The sequence below is a fragment of the Peromyscus leucopus genome, chromosome 17 (assembly GCF_004664715.2).
Source record: "Peromyscus leucopus breed LL Stock chromosome 17, UCI_PerLeu_2.1, whole genome shotgun sequence".
In the NCBI taxonomy this organism is placed as follows: Eukaryota; Metazoa; Chordata; class Mammalia; order Rodentia; family Cricetidae; genus Peromyscus; species Peromyscus leucopus.
In genome coordinates this window covers 16120287-16143449 of record NC_051077.1, presented here as the reverse complement: position 1 = coordinate 16143449, position 23163 = coordinate 16120287, and the positions used below count along the sequence as shown (strand labels likewise).

General features: G+C 38.1%; 1 protein-coding gene across 9 annotated transcripts in view; it reads left to right on the top strand.

Moving 5' to 3' along the window:
• Unc5d (unc-5 netrin receptor D) overlaps nt 1-23163 on the top strand; it is a 555548-nt gene that overhangs the window by 298025 nt on the left and 234360 nt on the right. For all 9 annotated transcript variants that reach the window (XM_028891808.2, XM_028891807.2, XM_028891806.2 and 6 more), the window contains exon 2: nt 13951-14169. In XM_028891808.2, coding sequence (XP_028747641.1) covers nt 13951-14169 — 219 coding nt within the window. The remainder of the gene's footprint in view (nt 1-13950; nt 14170-23163) is intronic.

Here is a 23163-nt window from a genome sequence, read left to right as displayed (position 1 = left end):
ACCCCCTTTTCAAACTGTTCCTGCTAGGGTCCTCCCTTATTTCTTATCCCAAGTGCCCCAGAAGCACCCCTTGTTTGTTAGTGGATTCTATGGCAGGTAAGCAAGTAGGGTTACTGTCCTTTGGATTCTTTTTATGCAATGACAAATACATATAAATATATAAAACAAGGGTTATGTATGTTTATATATGTGAAATTCTTTCCCAAAACATGGATGTAGTCTTCTTAGTCAGCTTGAGCTTAAAACACAGTATATTTTCTAGGACCTGGAGGAACAATGGGTCAGAAGGGTCACTGACAGGCCCAGCTGGCTGCCTTGCAGATTGCCATCTTTTAGTATCCTCAGTGTTTGGAAAAAACAGACAGATAGGAAGCTCTTTTGCATCTTCCTAGGAGGAAGGACACTGTCCCCATTGCTGAGATAGTCACCCTCCTACCTAGTCCTATTCTAGAGGTTACATCTCTGAACATCAGCCTTTTGGATGTTGGAATTTCAACAAAATTCAGTTCATATTATCCAATAACTTCTTACTAAGACTCTGGAAAAAAAAAACTAAACTATTTAAGCCTTAACTTATCCTCCATATTTTTCACCGCATTCATTGTTTTCCATGTGTGAAGTGGTTAGCTAGCCTATCTCTGGAATTTTTTTCCCCATGGTGACCTGCTTACTCTTTTTATCTGTCTCTGAAGCTGTTGTGTGGCCTGCACAGCCCGGGGCATCCCAGGGAGCTGGGAAGGAGGAGAATGGTAGACAGAGACAGAAGACTCTGGATTCATTCCAAGAATGAACTCTTTTATTTTCCCGCTGCTCTTTATATATTGTTTAGCTGGCTACTAGATTTGGCAGTGCTCGATCAAACAGTATCTTTCACTTCCTCATCTGAATCTCTCCTTCAGCACTTCCCTGGAAACCGTGTCTTTACCCACTTGAGATATTCCTTTGCTTTGCTCCGGAGGACATTCCGCTTAAGATTTGTCTAGCCCGTGTAGTTCTCTGCAGTCACGGGGCCACATCTTGGACAGGGTTCTAGCTTGGGAAAGGAATTGCAGACGATCTGGCCCCGGACACTGTTGCACACTGTTGTACCATTGCACACTATTCACTTTGAGTGTTGGCTCAACAGTGATTCACCTGCTGTGGTACAGTCTCCATATGTAGGTACTCAGCACACTCATTTCTAATTTGTGGTTCCAGTGTTAAATCAGGACACCTAGACCTCCTCTGAGGTCAGCCATGAATTCTGTCATTGGTCTTCCCTTTGGTATCTAGTTCTAGATTATTTGAAAATCAAGACTAAGGAAATAAACTTACATATTTATATAGAACCATGTTTGGACAGTATCCAGTCTCATTTTCAAGTTATAATGCCTGAGATTTTTTATACTGTTGTTGTTTCTCTAATTTAATATTGGGGATGACCACAAAAACTTCATCTGGGCCGGGCGGTGGTGGTGCACGCCTTTAATCCCAGCACTCGGGAGGCAGAGGCAGGCAGATCTTTGTGAGTTCGAGGCCAGCCTGGTCTACAAAGTGAGATCCAGGAAAGGTACAAAGCTACACAGAGAAACCCTGTCTCGAAAAACCAAAAAAAAAAAAAAAAAAAAACCAAAAAACAAACAAACAAACAACAAACAAAAAAACTTCATCTGATAGGAGAGCATTGGATCCCATTAAAAAAATAAATTTGAGAGACAAAATAATGCAATCACATCCACATCCATTTTCTCTTTCTTCCTTATTACATAACAAGTCCACACTTAACAAGGAAATCTGGGGATTCTTGGGCCTTACCACACATTTCTTCCGAAAGTCACCTTTAGATCTTAGCAAGAGTTTCATTCCTCCTGGGGCACATTGACCCATTTGATTGATGGTTTAATATCTTCCCTCAAAGTACCAACTAGTGCTGGCTGTTTCTTTTAATTTCAAAAACTGTTCAGTAGTAGCACAGGTCATTACTGATCTCCTGACCCAGACCCTGGATGCCAACAAAATTAAGTGCTTGCTATGAGTTAGAGATAACCTGCAGGCTATCAACCTATTGGTGATGAATGGTACACTATAATGGCTCCGAAATATGCACATGGTTGTCTGATTCATATTCATTGGTACATATAGGAAGGGTGCTGAGATGGCTAAATAATTGAATCACATAGTGCAATTAAACTTACTCTGTTAGAGTGCTCTTTTACCTCCATTCTTCTTGCTGACACTATGCATATCAGACGTCACCCCAGTGCAGTTATGCTCATTAGCTATTACTAAGTTTCTGGAGTATGCAGGAGGCCTCTTGTTGTTGTTGCTCTTACAACTTTTTATTTCAGTGCTCTGTAAGTCAAATGCCACGTTCTCAAGGCACAAGTTCGGGGCTTCAAATAATGTACATAAAGCCCTTTACAGAACACATTACAGCAGATGCAAGTAGCCTTACTTTTCTAAGAGCATCCAGGGCCACAGAATTGGTCATTGGGGTATAAGCCTAGATATTACTTTTTAAGGAACAAATAACATTTTCCCAACATGCAGAGTGCTCCTGCGTACACTGGGGCTTAGCAGTTTCTTTCTCGCAAACAAAGCAATAATGTCCAGGATGCAACTCTACCTGTATTCCATCCTTCACCATTCACCCATCTCTTCATTTATCTTTAATGATTAATATGCTAATGATAATTCCTGTTAGAGATGAATGCCCACCATATAGCCTACGATGTCTGAGTTCATTTCTTGTGACATGTGTAAAATGTGCATAACAGTCTACAGCATAAATGATTCCCTTTATCTGGGAGAACACAGAAGCTAAGGTAGGTTAGGAATCTTCCTAGGATCACAAAATGAGTAAGTAAGTCTTGGTTTAGTAATAACTCTTAACTCCAAAACCTACACTCCTCCTGTAACCCGGGTACAACTTGATAAAAGATATTAGAAGGAAAAATATTCTTTTTTTTTCAAGACCAGTTGAAATCTGTTTCTGACAGCATCTAGCATAATTTGTAAAGGAAAGGAAAGAAATGAAGCCCCGTCTATTGTACAAGTTCTTCTTCCCAATCATATAACTGTCAAATCAGGACATAGCTTCTATTATGGGACACTAGTGCCATGCAGTATTGTTGTTTTTACAGAACACTGCATCCCAGAAGGTTCAACTGTGTCTGTGTTTTCAGAAAACTAACAAAGGAATTAAAGGATTTCTTATGAGCATCAAATCTTCATTGTCACAGAGACATCTTAGGTGACTTTTCAGAAGTGACTTTACGGTGCCAAGAAGGACATCTCATTAAGAAATGCTAGGCAGACACTGCTCCTTTTATATATATATATATAAAATGTCCATATAAAACATTGATTTCTTTTTTAAAGGATTTATAGTGTTCTATGTATAGAACGTTCTTTTCATCTAGAACTAGCAATCTGTTAAAATTTTTGTGACAGAGCACCTGATTGTGATAATATGGTAACATGGATTTCCTTTTTTATTTTTAAATATGATAAATAGATTAATGGATAAGAGGAGATAATATAGTAAGATGTTACTGCTGTCAAGTGTCAAGTCACATTCTCACTTGTGTTTAGGTTATACAGATATAGTATATTTAAAAATATAAAATAGAACATTTAATGATAAAAATATTTCAACATCCAAAAGAAAGTAAATGATAATTGTTGTTAGATGTTTTACTCTTTAATGTAGTATGTACTCAAGAGTTTATTAAATGGTTATTATTTCTTTTACATATTGGTGAATGGACTCAAGAGTTTATTAAATGGTTATTATTTCTTTTACATATTGGTGAAAGTATTAAGGCAACTCCATAGTTAAAAGAAAGATTTATTTTGTGGGGTAACTTGCAAGTAAAGGGACAGGTTACAGGGTCCAGGAGAGGTGAGGTGCAGTCCAGCAGTGTTCTCTGGAGAACTCTGCTTGGTCTACCTTCAGCAGCCAGGATCCAGGAACCAACAGAGCTGACACATCCAGATCTCAGGTCTTAAGGGTGCCTGTGACGGTTACCGGAAGCCTCAATGGGGATAGTATCTCTGGATCACAACTGGAACAGCTACCCACTACATTCATGTATTAACTATTATATATCCCATGATTAAAGCTAGTGAGAATGAAGAAAATTCAGAATTACTGTTCAGTTGTCGTCTATGAAGTTTTATGGTCTTCTTGAAAATAAAGTGAGCAGTGTGTCCATTGTTTATACTACTTTATGTTGCAATGATGATGGTCTCACTGTTTCCTCACACTTTCATTTATTTGCTTATTTATAATTTTTAAAATTTATTCAACAAACTTCTGTTGAGTCTCAGAGCTACTTGGCCACTGGGGATATAAATAATGAATACCATTCTCACGTCCTTTACTTTCAGAGAACCTATTGTCTAGACTGGGGGAAGATGCAGTGATACACATGAATAATTAAAGAGCAGGGTAAAGTACAGTAGAAGGAAAGGAAAGTGTGATGTAGCCAACACGGAATTTTTGAAGCTCAAGTAGAGCTTCATGTTAAGATGTTCAGCTAAGCTGAGCCTGAAATACATGGATGAAAATTAAGCAAAATAAGGCAAATTAATATTCTGGGCAGAAGGAAAAGTATATACAAGTATGGAGATTAAGTGTGCTTAAGTCCCTGGAAGAACTGAAACAGTCTCTATAGTTTTCATTTATTGAAGATTGATTTAGCACGAACTTGAGAAGCTTTGGGCACAATGCAGGAGATATCAGCAAGAAACCAATCCTGAACAGCTTGGTCAGTTATGTTGGAAAATAAGAATGCCACCAAAAAGGTGGTAGTGTTTAAAGAAACAGAGGTGTGTTTGAGTTACACTCTTGCACAGTTCATGCTGCCTTGCAGTTTCTAGGAGAATTAACGGAGGACCCACAGGAAAGATGAGAGGTAATTACTATAACTGGTTACCCAAAGACAATGATGGTGGTGAGCAGGAAGAGAAGAGAAGGGTAGTGGATGGAGAGCTGATGCTAAGTCTGGATGATGCTTGGGAGAGAGAATCACTATAGTTAGTGATAAATAAAGGGAGGAGCAAAATAGACAATGATAACCATTTTCTGGAAGTAGCTACATAAATATTGAAAAGTACTCCTGTATAATTTAGTGTCTTAGAGTAGATCAAAAATTTCAATATAAACCATATCATCAAATATTAGCTACCATACTTGATTTTGTTAAAAATGTTTTAGATGATTATTTTCTGGGCAAATTTTCTCAATATCTACTATAACTATACTTTGAATCACACCATCAGAAGGGTGGTTCTGCGAAATTTGGAAATTTCTTTGTCAGTGGTTTATAGAGAGACTATTGAAATGGCTCTGAATCTTGGAAGTCTTTGACAAATGACGTTAACCCTGGGCGTTAGATGGCTTCCTACATAAAGCAGGTGATGTAGATTTTATCTAAGGATATCTAGTACTTTTTTCCCACGTCTACGTAGCAGGCAAAACGTTCTGTTGAACCATGTTGCAGCTACTTCACCCTGGAGATAATTTTCAAATGCTGGGACTCAGTGGTCACCATCTGAGTGTGTATGATGTGACCTGACCTCTGATGGAAACAGATTTATTTCAATAGGAATTTAGTATTTGTTCCTTACACGTCAGCTTTTTCCCTTTTGCTTGTTTTTGTCATTATAAGATTGAAAGTCCCCGCTGCATTTTAGTGCACAGAACATAAAGCACAAAGCTCCCCTTGAAAGGTAATTTTCCAAGAACAAATATATATATAAGAATGCTGTTGATTGTTTGTTTTTCTGTCATTCAATGTTGCATTAAAACAACATTTTTCCCATAACTATGAATGGCCTCTCCCTTAAAATCTGGCAGATATAAATGCAACACAGCAATATTTTGAAAGTAAAACCTTCCTCCAAACCCCACTAGGTTTTCAGAAGAAGTTGCATTCTAGTCAGCTGCACACAGCAATGCGCAGCAGTGTTGATCATTGGAGAGAAGAGTAACCAGTGAATATATTTTCTCACCTTTCTTCTGTTGACTTAAGTGATGATGATTCCTACAAACCACTTGATCTGATTATTTTTCTTTTTTTTCATTAAGGCAGATTCATTTACTTCATCCTTGATTCATGGAATGTACAATTCTAAATAATATTGTTTGCATTCTTATTGTTGTTCTGCAATTTTTTCTCAGTAACCTGCCCCCCCACCCCCACCAACTATAAGGTCATTGTAAGAAGTTACTATGTCTTGATTTGAATCCTCAGAACCTAGACCATGATTTGATCTTGATAGGAATGCCAATAGATGTCCTTTGAAGAAATATGTTTTTGAATAAATTAAGGGTAGAGTGCTAATTAGGAAATTACAACTATACCTTTATAAATTCTTAATTTGAATTTCTTATTTTAGGGAACTGATAAATGGCCTTAGTAATCTCCTTACACTTTACAGAGTTGAGGATCTATTCAATGAACCGGTATGTTGGGCTGGAAGTCTTTGAGATTAGCTGCAATGCCATGCAGAAGCCACATAGATGCACTTATTCACATCATTTCCATTTTTATTAGATCCTGAGAAGGCAGGCTGGTTTAGGAATTCAAAACTAAAAGTTAGGAACAACAGTCTGTGACTGGAGAGATGGCTCAGTGGTAATAGCACTTGCTGCTCTTCTGAGAACCTGGGACCACACAGAAACATCTGTTACTCCAGTTCCAAGGGATCTGATGCCCTCTTCTGACCTCCACAAGCATCAGGCACACACATGGTATACTTTCATGCATGTAAGCAAAACACTCATATCCATAAAATAGAAGTAAACTGATCTTTAAAAAAGTAATCTTGGGGAAAGGCGCAAAGCTACACAGAGAAACCCTGTCTCGAAAAAAACCAAAAAAAAAAAAAAAAAAAAAAAAGTAATCTTGGATTGGGGCCTAGGAGAAGTCATTTCATAAATTGTACTAAATATTTTGTATGTAAAATTCTAGCTGTCTCTATATGATTAGCCATGTGAAAACAAGTCACATTTGCGTAAACAAAAGAGAAAACCCAGCTCTATTATGTTGTCTTTTGAATTATGTAACCCGGTATCCCTAATATGGTTTTCTGCTCTGGTTTGCATATGGCCAAGGTCCAATATACTTGCAGACCATGAAGAGAATTTAAAATTCATCCTAAGGTAGTTTGCTTTCATTTGAAAATTTCGGAGAAGGGGGTTCTTGATCTTATAAAATCTCCTATTTATTGTTTGCTTAGGGAAGTCAATAGTTTTGAGATCTGACCAACAGGATATCTATTGTGCTTATCAAGAATTTGCAAGGCTTCTATGAGCCTGGTGTGTTGTGACAGTGTGTATTTATTAAATGCTTTACAGTGTGTTTTCAGAGTTTTAGACTTAAAATAATTATATTGATGTGAATACATATAAGTAGCAAGAGGTAAGAAAATTGTATAAGCAATAATATTATAAAGACTCTGAGATTAAAACTGAAATACGGTTTACAAAGGAAATTGAAATACTATTTACAAAATTCAAAGATAAACATCCAAATACATTCAGGAATTGACATCAAAGGATTATAATTTAAATTATCTTTCCTTTTCCTGATGATGGTTATGATAAAAGTGAATGAAGTGAGGCTGGAGAGATGACTCAGTTGTTGAGAGCACTGGCTGCTTTTGCAGAGGACCTGAGTTTATTTCCCTGAACCCACATGGTGAACCCCAACCATCTGTATTCCAGGGGATTCTATGCCTTCTTCTGGCCTCCATGGACACCAAACATGCACATGGTACACAAACATACATGCAGGCAAAGCACCTACCACATAAAGTAAACGTTTTGTAGTATAAATAGTGATTGAAGTAACACATGGTATTTATGTGACATTTAATCATCGATAAGATTTCTTTTAAATCTATATATGTATGTACATATATATATATATATACATACATATATACATATATACCATCCCATTTTTGCCTTCAAGGAATGTGTTTAAGAATGAGAAAACAGCGGCGTGGTGGCGCACCTTTAATCCAGCACTGGAGGCAGAGCCAGCGGATCTCTGTGAGTTCAGCAGCTGGCTACCAAGTGAGTTCAGAAAGGCGCAAAGCTACACAGAGAACCGCTGCCAAAAAAAAAAAAAAAAAAAAAACAGACTGGTGGCGCACACCTTTAATCCCAGCACTTGGGAGGCAGAGCCAGGCGGATCTCTGTGAGTTCAAAGGCCAGCACCAAGTGAGTTCCAGAAAAAAAGCTACACAGAGAAACCCTGTCTCAAAAAAAAAAAAAAAAAAAAGAGAAAACAGAACTTCAGCCAGATGACACATTTGATGTCAGAGTTACCTAGATGTGACTGGGTGACTTCATCCTGAAGTCCTTTTGGTGGTATGATTGCTCATTGCACTTTGAAACTGATACCAATATGGTATAAAAACAAGCATGCTTTGGAGATAGAAAAGAAAAATATAAAATATATTTAAATGTAATACCCTTTCAAGTAAATGTAATAATAACAGTTTAGAATTTCTCCAACTTCACAAAACTCTATTTAACTTATAATCTATAGATAGTGGTCCTGTGCTTGATCAGGCCCGGCTTGTGATATCTGTGGCCTGATGTGTGTTCAATTCCATTGCTTTACTTTATATTTTAAGACAGGGTGTCATGTAGCTCTGGCTGGCCTCACACTCATTATTTTGCTAAGGATGGCTTTAAACTTCTGATCTTCCAAACTCTCCCTCCCCAGGGCTTGAATAACAGATGTGTGCTAACACACACAAACTCAGTCTATATAGTACCAGGAATTAAGAGCAGGACTTCAAGCTTCATGCATGCTTGGCAAGTATTACTACATGACTGGATCTCAAGACCCCAATTCCATTATTAATGATACAACACATGAAAGCGTCAAATAGCTAACAGTATTGCCTTTGCCCCACCGTTTTCTGAGGTTTACCAACTTTTAACAATATTCCTTATGTTTTAATTGGAACTTTATTCTTAAATATTCCTGCTTAAGAAGGAACATTTGTCTCCAGATGATAAATTGGAAATCTTTTCCTTATATTATTCTCACAGGGTGGGGTGTGTGTTTGCGTATATAAATGTGTGTGATGACAGGGATAGAATCCAAGGCCTCATCTGTGTTGAGCAACTGTTCTTGTCATTAGCTGCACCCCAGCACCTGACTGCATTATCTCTAGGTTCAGTGAGGATGACTCATAAGTTAAATACATTCAGGTGGTTACTTGCTTTCCCCTTGAATCATTTCTTTTCTTATAACCTCCTCTCAACTGTGTCCATAACAGCTGTCCTCATTCTCACTTCCTGATCAACTGACAGGATATGTGTCATAGTTGATGGCAATGGTGAGGGACACACCGATGATGTCTGTTTTCATATACTCTTCTTTAGATTCTACAAATTATGTACAGTCACCCTACTGCTGGCAAACACTAAATGACAATATGAGACTGAACTGAAATGGAATTATTATTGGTTGGAGCTGGATTCCTGAGTTCAAATTCTGAATCCACCATTTTCTGGCTTGTATGAACTCAGACAAGACATTCATGACAAGCAGTCTTTCATATGCAAATTGGAGTGATCTGTTGTGATATATTTGATTACACTGTGTGAAGATGTGTCACTGTGATTGATTTAATAAAAAGCTAAACAGCCAATAGGTAGGCAGGAGTTACAGCAAGGACTTCTGGACAGAGAGAGCTCGAGGGAGAAGAAAGGCAGAGTCACCAGCCAGATGGAGAGGAAGCAGGATGGGCATTGCAGAGTAAAGGTAACTGAGCCAGGTGAAAGAATGTTGATTAATAAAAATGAGTTAATTTAAGTTATGAGCTAGCTAAAAACAAGCCTAAACTATCAACCGAGCATCCATAATTAATAATAAGTTTCTGTGTCATGATTTGGGAACTGGCTGTCGGGACAGAAAAACACTGGCTACAGTAATCCTATCCCACTTGGGAAATCTGTCATGAAGGCTGAATGATTAGCTCTGAAGAGGCTTGCACCATCACCTAAAATCACACAGTAAACAGGTCTTATTTTTGACTTCTACTCACATAGTTTCCAAGTTTCTTAGCTTACCAGAACAGATAACAAAATAATGACTCAGTAGCTTTCAAAATCCTGTCTTCTGTTTCTGGGGGTGAGGTCTGCTGGTGTTGGAGGAGCTGTCAGCAGTTTCTCTTCAGACCTGTGTTCCTCTTTGATGTTCCTTGTGGTCTTCCCCACAGGGAGCCAAGAGAGAAGAGCTGTTGAGAACCACAGCTTTTATCAGAGAAGGAAAGGGTTTTTCAGAAATTTCTGTCTGTGACTCTTAGACTAGACCAATGTCTTACCATGCAAGTGTTTAAGAGTGTCAACAGAGCAGCATGACTTCCAGCATTTACCATAATCAGAATCAGGATGTTGAGGAAAACAGTTGGCTGGCATTGGTTACCAGTGTTTGACCTATCAGATCGTAAAATTTTATCACACACACACACACACACACACACACACACACACACACACAAATGGTAGAAGATGTACCAAGATTACAAGTATGTTTACATTGAAGCACAAATGCTTTTCATTCTGTTTCCATAGAACTATTTACTAAAGGAAATGACCTATTCCACCCTCCCACAGAACAATAGCAATAAACTTCAAAGACCCTAAAATAATTTCCACTTCCTTTCATGTTGCTCATCATTTTTTTTCCTTCCCTAGTTTTGTTTGTGCATATGTGGATGGTTGTGTGCATGAGTGTGCAAGCCTGTATGTATGCAAGTGTGAGTGCATTGAATTTATGCCTGTATGTGGAGGCCATTAGTCAATCATGTGTTATTCCTAAGGAGCTGTCTACCTTGTTTCACTAGACAGGGTTCCTCAGTGGACTCTGGAACTCACTATTTTAAGGCCAGCTAGCCAGAGACCTGCATGAATCTGCCTCCTGAGCAAATTAATAATGTGTGACACTTTTAGGTGGGTTCTAGACATTAAACGCAAATCCTCACACTTGCAAAGCAAGTATTTTATCAACTGATCTATCTTACCAGCCTCTTCTCTTTTCCTTGAAGAATTGCCTGGTGGGTTCCTAAAGAATGTATTCCAAACTTCTAGTACTGCTGACCAGGCGGATCATCTGTGGATCTGGAAGGATCTGCTTGTCCTGTGGGTCTGAGAAGGCAGGCAGACTGGCAGTTGGGACACAAAGCCATCTGCTGGAAGATGTTAACATGGCAGGTTCTTCTTGTCTCAGGCGTAGAACCTGGTCAAGTGAAGAAATGAGAATGGAGATGGTGGGAGTCATTCAAAGGGCAGGCAAGGTCAAAGAGCACTCCCAGCTCTCTCTACAAAGCAAGCAGAGGAAGGGTAAGAGGGCAATAGCTTAGTCTCCACTGTCATTCACTTCAAATATTTATTGAAGCATGCTGGTAAATGGTAAAAAATACAAATCTATACTTGTGATCTCTCAAGTATAGATCTCTAATTGCTTCTCTTACAAATCAATTGTTTTATTCTGTGTATTCAAGGATCCTGGATTTTTTTCTTTTTCTATGTAGTGCATGAATTGAGCAATGTTTCAATAATATCTGAGATTAAATATTACAGCCTGCCTCCCTTTTCTGTCTCCTCTAAACATTAAGATCCACTGATTCTTAAAGGAGATCTGTGCATAGCCAGAACATTTACCCTCAGGCTGCTTCATGTACTCCCCTGCTCCCTATCTCTGATGAAGGCTCAACTGGTTTCTTTATCTAAAGGGCATCTATTAAAATGGAAGGAAGGAAACCTAATAGTTTTTAGATCTCCCTATGTTTTGTGTGTTGGATATTTAAAACTTGATTTATTGTATAATTCCCTGCCTTTGTTTTTTGACATTTTACAAGTGTATTCTCAATATTTGCTTAGCATTTGTAACATCTCCAGCTACTCTCTTATAGTTCCTTCAGATATTCATACATTGTTAGCAGGCAAAAATGCATTGGTACAAATGTATCTCTGTGTCTATTTATTCACGCTCCCACCCTAGGTGGGGGAATGCTGTGTATTCTTATCAATTACCCTTTCATGAGCAATAAATTACTTTGAACAGAGCTCAAGCCCCTTGTGGGAGTGTGAGCATTTGATGTCCATATAAAATCTTTTAATGCCTTTATCATTTCCTCTAATGTATGGATTACAAAAGCCTGTGGGGACTTGGTATTTATTGAAAATGGAAATTGGCATGAGAAGTCAGTAATAAAGTAAATTAATATATGATCTATTCTACAAAGACCATTGTAAATATAATTTAATTCATCACACACACACACACACACACACACACACACACACACACACACTCTGATATTCTATTCTGGAAAGGCTGTCTCCACCTGTGATTTGATATATATAAAATCAGTGACTTTATTGTAATTTTGTGAAATACAGTTCTTGCTCCTTTTTAAAATACTTATTTTATGATTTTTAAAAATTATTTCTAATTGCTCACATAGAAATTAGCCCATCCTTTTCAATTGCATTGGAAAGCTTGTAGTATCTTAAACTCATTATTAAAGGCTGCCTTCCCCCCTTAAGTTGACATATTTAGCAGAAAATTGTCCTGTTTAGGAGAATCAGGCTATTATTATTTTTGATTTGTCTCAGTGGCAAACCTTGTTCATATGTTCCCATGGCAAGGAGTCATTTCCATAACTCACGGTCCTCTGTTTGTATCCTTATGTAAAAGAATTCTTGAAGTACAAGCCTCTTTGTACCTTTTTAAATATATTTGTGGGGGGGATTGAGAATTTGTATATGTTCATAAAACAGAACATTAGCTATGCTTGCCTCTAACAATGCTTACTGATTTTGGTTTTAACTTGAATGTGAATAATGATATGTAGCTCTGTTCAAAACTGATGACAAGGGGAAGGACAGGCTAGAGTGTGAGGGGCTCAACCTTCACTTGATGTTCTCGTAGAGGTTGGATCTGATAAGAGAGACAGTTCTTGCTAGTCCGCAATTTCATTCTAAAGACCCCGTTGGCCTCCAGCCTCTTCCAGTGAAGACTGGGCCTTAGAATTGTAACTGTTTCCCTCTTTGTTCTTATGTTGGACTGCCCTTTGGAAGCCAGGAGATCATCTCATTCTGCCATCTCCTGCTTGGTAGGCACTCACACCTGACCTTCATCTTGTGGTGCTTGCCTGGGACTTAAGTCCACACTAACTGTAGCAATGAGACATGAGAGCGGTCTCTACTGTGGTTTTCCTTTTCCTAGAAGTACATGAGCACTCCCTAAAGTTAGTGTAGAGCCACATCTATGTGTTCTCTGAAGAGATGTCATTATCGCTGCTCAGTTATTTTCATGATTTGTTTCATCTGTCAGTCTTGATAGTACAATATCTACTCCCCTGATAGAGCATTATGGGGGGCGGGCAGAGAATGAATAGAATAGAGACTCCCCCATATTAAAATGTGGTAAGTTGGTAAGTTACCAAAAGTACTATACAAACCAGCAGTTTTATATGTAAACCAAGCAGGGAGTTGGAACTTTGAGAAATTAGTCCCCTCCACCCTCATTCACATATGCTGGAAAACCACATGTACACTCTATGTTTTTCCCCAAGGTTTAAGGCAGTTGGCAGCCTCACTGCCTATGAGATAACCATTAAGAGGATAACTTACAGCTACTTGTCTCAGTTATTTCCTCAGACCCTCAGATTCTAATGGAATTTGGGAGTTCTCACATTCATGTTTTCATTTGTTCAGCCATATGTAGGTGCATTCTCCCTCCACCACCAGGTTCCATTTTTTGCTAGGCCGACTTTTGGAAGATAACCCCTGAAGCAGATCTTACAATCATGCTGTATTAACAGTGTTTCAGCTCAGACTTCTTTTAAGCTGGTGTGGATTCATCATTGTGATCTGATGTGTGAGCTCTGGCTACAGGCTGCGTTCTGATGTCCTCTTCCATTTTCCAGGAGCTGACAATGGTGAAGTTCTTCCCGACTCTATCCCTTCTGCCCCTGGAACACTGCCTCATTTCATAGAGGAGCCTGAAGATGCCTACATCATCAAGAGCAATCCGATTGCACTCAGATGCAAAGCCAGGCCAGCCATGCAGATTTTCTTCAAGTGCAATGGCGAGTGGGTCCATCAGAATGAGCACGTCTCGGAGGAAAGTCTGGACGAGAGCTCAGGTAAGGGGTAAAGCAGACAGAAGAGAGGCACCCACCCGAGGCATGTCCTCAGATCCTCACCTTGTTACTTAAGTGGTGGGGAGGGGGAGGGACTTAAGAAACTTACCATCCCCTTATGTGGATGAAGTTAACATGACATCATCTTAGGCATCTAAGACAAATAATCTCATCTTTCAGTGACCTGACAGCTCCCTTTGTTGTTTATTCCAGTATAGTTCAGAGCCATTTTTCATGTTCTGCATAACTTCAAAAATTCTATGAAGGTAATATTCCCATTAGAAATAAAACCAGACAGTTGCTGTTTCCATTTTACAAATTCTAAATAATTTTGAGACAAATATTAAATCTTTCATCAAAGCCACTTTAAGCAGCATAATTTCAATCACTTTTATCTTTCCTCCTGGATGTTGCTCTAATGTCTTTATTCTCCACAGCTGGTGGTTTCTAATTTTTTTTTCTGAAGCTGTTTTGATTGTTCAATAGTGATATACCCAGGACTAGAGCAAAGCATTCTGATGGGCTTTCATATGAGTAGATTTTTAGGATCATCTTTATTAGTACGGCTAATTTTGCTGATAAATGATGAGAATATGACCACACTCAACTAAGGTTTACTGAGTACTCAAGCTATGGGGCCTTATCTAGAGAGGCATTAGTTCGGTACTGACAATCATTTATTGGGGTACATAAGATTATTGACTTCTAACAGATAAGGAATTGGAGGCTCAAAGAGATCTTAAATGTGCATGAAGTGTTTGGACTAGGTCTCAGTATAATATTTTTTATAAGAACATTCAAATATTTTTAAAAGTTTAGTACTTATTTTATTTTATTTGAATGTTTTACGTACAAGTATATATGCACACCATGTGCATGCTGGTTACCCTAGTAGGTCAGAAGAGGGCATCAGATCCTCTGAAACTGGAGTTAAGGATGGCTGTGAATTACCATGTGGGTGTTGAGAACCAAACCAGGGTCGTCTGCAAGAGCAATAAGTAATATTAACCACTGAGCCATCTCTCTAGCACACTATCAGAGATTTCTTTTGCCTGCTCTTGAGACTCTTTTCCACTAATTGGGTTGCCTTATCCGGCCTCAGTATGCTGGCTTTTGCATTGTCTTATTGTATCCTGTTATGTGGTGTTTGGTTGTTGTCTCTTGGAGGCCTGCTCTTTTCTGAAAGGAAATGGAGGGGCATGGATCTGGGGAAGAAGGTAGATGAGGGAGGCTGCTAGAAAGAGTGGAAGGAGTGGGAAATGTGGTTGGGATGTACTGTATGAGAGAAGAATATTTTCAATAGTAATAAAAAATAAATTAATGATGAGTAAAAATTAAGCATATATTTTTGAAAAAGTTGGTTTTATATTTCTGCATATGACAAAAAGGCATATATGCTTTTGAACTTTATTTCCTCTTCAAACAAGTTTAAGCTTATACTGACCCTATATTATTCTTTTTTATGAGTCCTGATTTGGTCAGTTAACCAGATATTAGATTTTGAGTAAGTCAGAAAGCCTTGGTATAATTAGAAAGTTTCAAATGAGCTCATTGTGTTAAATGTAATGCTGATAGTCAGTGCATTTTAAATCTTTTAGAATATTTAGTAAAAAGAATGATATAGCTCAAATGGGTATTCTGTGAACATATGGAAAGGACAAGACAAATATTCAATCAAATACAGTATGAGTGAAGTTTAAATGTTTTAAGAGAGGTATGTAGCATTATGGATTCATGGAATCCCACTGGGATTTTATGGAAGGGACATTACTGATCCAGATAGGCATCACTGATGATGTACTCTATAAAGGTATGAAGCAGCTTTATGCTATAAAGGTCATCATCATTAGTCAATGGACAAAAGCTTCATGTGTACACAGTAAGAAAGTTAGTTTGTTTGAAATGTAATTTTGCTAGTGTAGGAGAATGACAGCAGATAGAGAATGCGATCAGTAAGGTTGAAGGCCTCAAAGGCCATTGGATGAGAACCGTACTTGGGTAGATGTGTTAGTGGTCATGATTATGTTGCAGTGCAGAGGTGTAGTGACTAGAACGTGCTTTCCAGGACTAATCCTGCAGAAAGGTTGGAAATGGCAAGGAAAAGCAAAAGTGAGGAAATTTGGAGACCTAGATAACTTGAGTAAGGAAAGAGAAGTCAGATGTTTAAGTAGGAACTAGATTCCCAGTATAAAAAGCACTTTAGTAGCTATGAGTTTAGGAATATTTAATAACATAGGACATCAGAGCTGATTGGATAAATGAATGGAGACAGATTGATATCAATTAACCTTTTGCTAGGAGAATGGTGTAATTAATCCAAATTACATTGACAGGGAGAATAATCCAGAGATGGTTGTTGGGACAAGCACAATTTGAAATGCTTATATGTTCCAGTAAAGAGATAGAGGTTTGAGTGTTGACAGAGTTCAGAGGCACATGGGTACATTGAACAATTATTAGTAAAGAATGAAGGTATAGAGATGGAGGAGTTGTCAAGGCAAATGGCTGTGTGAATAAGAAAAACATCTAGGAGCTTGTCATCAGAAGCCAGAGGGAAGGAGAGCCCCATCTGATAGAGAATTAACTGGAGTATTCATAGTTCCCAGATAAAAGAGGAGGTTGCTCAAAATGATCTTCAGGAAATATTCTGTCAATACTGGAAAAGGACAAGAGTGAAAACATGCATACACACACACACACACACACGAGAGAGAGGGGGGGGTAAGGGAGGGAATGAAGGAAGAAGGAGGAATTATTCTCATGCAATTAACTTAATTAACTTGGGATAAAGGGATTAAAAGTGCAAAAATTCTGGCTGGTGCAGAAGTACCAGAAATGTTGCACATTCTTATTCTTTTGGGATTCAATGAGAGTAGAATGTGAACACTGCCTGCCTTGGATATATGTCTCAAGACCATGGCATGCTTGGTGCAATTCTGGAATGTAATAGAGGAACAGTGGGACATCTCAGGAATCATGTAACAGGTTTATACTTAAATGTCTAGGACCAAGAGGTACAGGTAGTTTGTGACATAACTAGATATAAATGCTGTGTTCATTTCTAGCATATTCTTCAACACTATGAGCAATTTCCCCTACACATTCATATGTTCTTCCAATCAAAATATTTACAAGTTCTCTCCATGATATTAGGTTGAATTCCATACATGAGTTATAGTTTTCCATTATGAATCTGCTCAGGGTTTTGTCCACCAAGAGTAAAGCATCATATATATTCTGCTGGGATTTGGTATTCCTGACCTTTTCTATTATCTTTTTGAGAGACATTTCTTATTCTATGTCAAGTTTCTTATATTCTTAGGCAAAATTTCTAGAATTGTGAGTATAGTTTCCTTGAAACAAAGATTTATCATAATCAAAGTTATGGGAAAAATATACTTAAGTTTCCTATTTTGAATTCCCAAACTTGGGATGTATAAGGCCTTATTATATAAACTTGCTGGTAATGGTTGTAACAGAGACAATATAGACCTTGTTTAGAATGAGAATTTTGCAGGAGAACACTAAGATATGGAAACATTAACAGAAGTACACCCAGCACATAAATGGTAGCCTACAAATGTCAATGGATTATGAAGCATTGTTATGTCCGATGAGACCTCAAATGCCAGCATCCCATTGGGGCTGTATGACACATTCTAAAGTATCCATTCCCTACATTGGATAAACTGCTCCAAATGTAAGGAGAATGTTGTCAAATGATCAGCCATTTTTATACCACTGCTTGGAAATCTTATATCTATCCTCATTTAACAACCTTTTGTTAAATATAGCAAGCTAATTCAATAATGCACCCTTTTGTAATTTCACAACATTTTGGTTTGTTATTATTTCCTGCCTTTCAATTTTGCTAGCATTGCTAAGCTACTCCTTGTCTTGTAGAAAGCATCATTGATGTTGATTGTTGATTATGTTTTCTTCTAAATAAAAATCTGTCCTCTCATTCTTTTTTTAGGCCAATAAAAGTCATATATTTCAGAGTTATCATGCAGAACAAAAATTCATAATTGACAAAATCAGAAGAGAATACATGTGCTGGTTTTTTTTAATGCTATTGGAAAGGAATTTAAATCTTAACAGTTACTTCTTTGAAAGAAATTTAATAAGCACAGTCTTTTTGTCCAAGTCATTTTGGTTGAATCAATAGGAAATAACTATTGCTCTTTAAATATTTTTCTTGTGTTGTTAATGAAAATTGCCATTTGCCACACCCTGTGATTCTGTTTCCTCAGTTCTGTATTAATACTAGGATGTTGTGAACAGTGGCAAGAAGCATGTAGATATTTATCCCAAATCAATACATTAGCACAATTAAGCTTAGAAACAAAATAGCCAAGGTATTGAAAAGTAGGAGATGCAGTAACCGTCCAGGGTTCTCCTCAAGAAGTAGCTGCTGTGGCTGGACTACCCTTCAGACTTAATGGATTTTGATGAGATCTGCAAAATAATCCCTTACAATCCAGCAAGACTGAATGGTCCTGAGAGGCCAAGGACAAGAGACACCATTTGGCCAGAGGCACAACAGGAATGGTCCGTGTTCTGTTAAATCCCTGTGTGAAGTCACTCTTGCCCTGGTTTTGAACATGTTTCCCAATTCTGAACTACTAGGATGGGTATGCCTTTTGGTTTTTTGACAGATGGTCCTTATTTCTTCAAGGGTATGGTGGGAATGTATAGGATCTGAGTGTACTGAGAGTAGGCATCGAATCTTTTGTGTTTCTGAATTGGAAGCAATAAGTTCTTTCCGTTGTTAAAAGCTGCAAACTGCCTTTGGTCTTTCTGGTAATTTGGACCCGTCATCTAACTGTTCAAATAAGAAGAAAAAGGATTGTGTGTTTTCATGCAATTTAGCTTGGAAAACCCTGAGCTAGAGTTCTTTCCTGCAGAAAGTACAATTTATTTGACATGAGTTACTGTGTTTTCACGGACATGGCTATACCTCTTAGTAATGTACACTCTCAGTTCTCTGCATGAGCCAAGGGATCCTCTCTCATTTGTTCTGCCTCATTTCGTTTGGAAATATGGGACTCTTCTTCCTTGTGTTTCGCTTCTGTTAACATCTGGAAGCATCGAATGGAGGAGTAATCCCAACCCAGGAATCATGCCTCTGTGAAGTGGGTAGTACATTCAAGTAATACAGGAATGAAGGGCCTTCGTGTATCACGTGAACATATACCACACAACACCACAAACACCAAAACCAATACACATCACACATCTTCATCTCCACAATCAATGTTATGTTGCTTACGGAAACTTCTGTTATCAATAAGCTAAACCATTTCTTTATTGCTCAGTAAAAACCAAGAGGTTTTTTGATTGTTGTTGGTTTTTTTGTTTTTTAAATAATGTTTTATGGTTCTTACTTATTTTGCCCAAGAGGCGTTGAACTTGACTGTGTGAAATGCTGTGTATTTGAGTGTGTCTGGAAAAATGTCTCAACTTGGCAAACTTTTTTTTCTTTGTAAAGAATATCATTTCAGGCATCTCACTCTATGTTATTCCTCTTTATACACTGGAGCCTTCCTCTTGGGATAAAACGTAAATGGATTGTACTGAGAAAAGAAGAAGAGTAGAAATAAATGTGTATTAAATCTTTGAGTTTGTATCTTAGAACTTGGCTGTGCTGGTGATGAGGATTTGAATATGGTATCTTCCAGGAAAACTATCGATGTACAGTTGCCTTCAGTGAGTCACAAATCACCAAGGCACCTTAGGGAAGCATACATTTGAGCCCACAGAACATAGAAAGAATCAATCTCTGGAGTGTTTTGCTGACATCTGTGGGTCTACAGCTCACTTCTATAGAAACACCCTTACTCACCACTCTGTACTCCATCTTGTTCATCACTGCTTCTCAGAGAAACTGACATATTCTTAAAAGGTCTGTAGACAATCATTATGAATTCCATCTGTAACATGTATTGGACCCTGAAGGACTTGCCTCTAGTGGCTAATTTAACCTTTCCTACAACAACACAAAGTTTGGACACCATTTCCCCCCAATCTATCTTTGACAGTGCTAGAAGCAGATCCTCCCTTCCTGACATGAGCCCAAAACAACTTAGGACAGGGTCTCACTGTGTAGCGTAGCCTGGCCTGGAGCTTACTGTACAGCCTATAAGCACCTGGACCTTGTAATCCTCCCATCTCTGCCTTCTTTCAGACCCTAAATTCTTGAACAATTGTTTTTAGATAATCTTTCAGTCTTCTCTGTTCACATAGCATTAAGTTGTATTTTTTTTTATTTGAAGTTTGAATTATAAAGATTCCAAACAAAATGAAACACAGTCAAGATTTCCTTATGGTCAAGAAAGGAAGTGTGGATGTGAGAAGATGCTTAGCTGTATTTGGAATGTAGCTGTTCATTAACAAAGATCTCCATTAGACAGTGTGTCTCATAGTTTCCCTTCATGTTTCTCCTGGTATAAAATATAGTAATAAATATAATCTACCATCACTTATTTGAAGGTTAAAGAACATATGACTTGTTTAGCCCAGTACTTGATATACAGAAACATTAGCCCAAAAATAATAACAATGTGGTATTTTAAAGCTTTTTTCAAACTTCAAAAGTGCCCAGTGATTCAAAAATCTACTGTCACACTTTGACAATTCCAAAAAGATAAAAGATTAATTCATTAATTATTGGACTTCATTGAATAATAGTTTACTATTTGACCATTGGCATGGCTGACACATATCAAATGTCACATGTCGTGGACTTAGGCTACAAAGAGGTGATTTTCATGGATGTAGGAAGAGAAAATCATTGACTAGGGTATTAAAATCATGATCCTGTTGTCAGAATATAATATGGCATAGAAGTAAGTCCTGTATAAGACGGTGTCCTCTAAGTGACCCCACCAAGTCCGTTTCTGTCTCTGACGTTTCTCCTTCTTGCTATTATCAGACAACACTATCAAGTTAATTTGCTTGCCTCTGCCAGACACCTCTGAGCTGATTAATTCTAATCTCTGGTGTGGAAGAAACTGGAGAGCTTGGGTGTATTCTTCTTTTCTGTACTTAAGTCTGAACTTGGGGTACTTCTGCAGAATACGTGATGTGCTTATTATCCTGGGGAAGCTAAAGAGCATTCATTAAGCATAGTGCACATACACATTCAAAGGATGGAGGGGTTTTTTATCAGAATATATTTTAATCTTGTTGCTGGGATGAGGAGGCAAAAGACATTTAGCCCTAATTACTCATCTGCCAGTAAAATGAAATATGGTTCTACCTTTTAATTATCTATATTTAATTTGCTGTTTTTAGTAGCAAGCTGTCTTAAGACAGCTAAGACCACCCAAGACATGGAATTATATTTTCATGACATTTTTTCCCAGAGATTTGTAATTTCAAATACATGGGGAAATCCATGTGTTCCTAGTAAGCAGCAGAGCCCTGCTGCACAAACTAAGCTTCACATTGAGTGTTTTTGAGCCTTTAAGACTGACAGAGAATGGTACTCAGACCCTCAAGAAGCCTTTCCTTGTCCCAGGTGTGATCTTGTAATATTCTGAAGTTCTGATGTCATAGAAGATGTCACATTGAATTGGTGGGACAGCTGAAAAGTGTGGTCTCCTTTCACTGGGCAGCACCTTGATAGGCTGCTTGTAATGACACTCCAGCACTTGTCACAGGGGCAGGCATGGATGGGCCACGCCATAGGTTCATTTTTCAAGTCAATATCTTCCACTGACTTTATAGTATCTTTGATTCATTTCTTATATTATGATGCTTCAAACAAAGTTATTTTTAAAGCCTTGATAGAATAGCATTAGTAAAGGTAAAGGGCATAGCACCATTAAAATAACTAAAATGGTAATAAGTGATGATTCAAAATATGGGAACACTTTCTATTGCTCATGCACATTTTTAGACTCTAATATTAGACCCATAAGAGATAAATAGAAAGTGTTGCCTTGAGTAAGTGATGAAGGCGACTCGTCCAGGAGAACAGATGATTTACTGACTACTCAGAATATGGAGGAAGAAGGTGAGGTCACCTCAGAGCAAAAACTTTCTGTCTGAAAGGCTGAGTTCCCAAGGGCTTGAGGATCAGTAGAGAAAGATCATGGATGTCAGAGGCTGATTCGTCTAATGAAGACCTGGGATCCTCCCCTCCCTCTAAGAGCTGAGCAAGGCCTTGTTACTCATGAAATTATTTTGCTAAGGTTCTTTGGATTTTTTTTTTTTTTTACAGAAAGCAAAATAATCATTTACCTGGTTAGTCTCCATATAATTATGAAACATCACCATCTGGAAAATGAAGCACAGAGTATGTGGAATGTCGCTAAAACTACACAAGAAAACAGGTCCAGAGTTTCCCATAAGGAAAAAATGCCGCTCAAAACAAGGTCACTAGGCAATTGCCACTTGCATGTGGTATGGAAAATGGAAATGTATTAAATGACAAAGAAGGATTTTATCTTTCTTCTGGGATGTGCTTAGTCTGTATAATAAGCTGAACATCCTACTCCAGACAACTTCGAGTGAGAGAAGGCAAGCTGTGGGGGTGGTGAGCACTTGGGAACTATGTGGAATCCCTCCCCAAGCGCCCATCACCAGGTGCATCCAAGAACTGGCTGCAACAATAACCAGGCAGGATGCTAGGGATGGGCTTTGTGCAAGTGTGATAATGAGCTGAAGATAAAAGGCAGGAGGACAGCTGTTAGGAGGCACCAGGCTGTCGTTGGTGTGGTTCTGAATGTTAAATACTACTCCGGGATTCTTTATGTTCTACGCACCAAGTTTGGATCTTACAGTAAGGTTGTGTGGCACTTTTATTGAAAAGTTGCCAAATATAAATCATTTTAATTCTTTTCCTCTTTACCATTTCCCCCCCTCCCTCTTCACTTGTCCATTTCTCGGCCTTGAATTCTGAAACATCTACCTTCAATTAGTTTGAGACTTCTCTAACTTTTCATTTCCCAACAGGATTAAGCCTGTTAAAAGCAACTAGTGTTTTCCTAT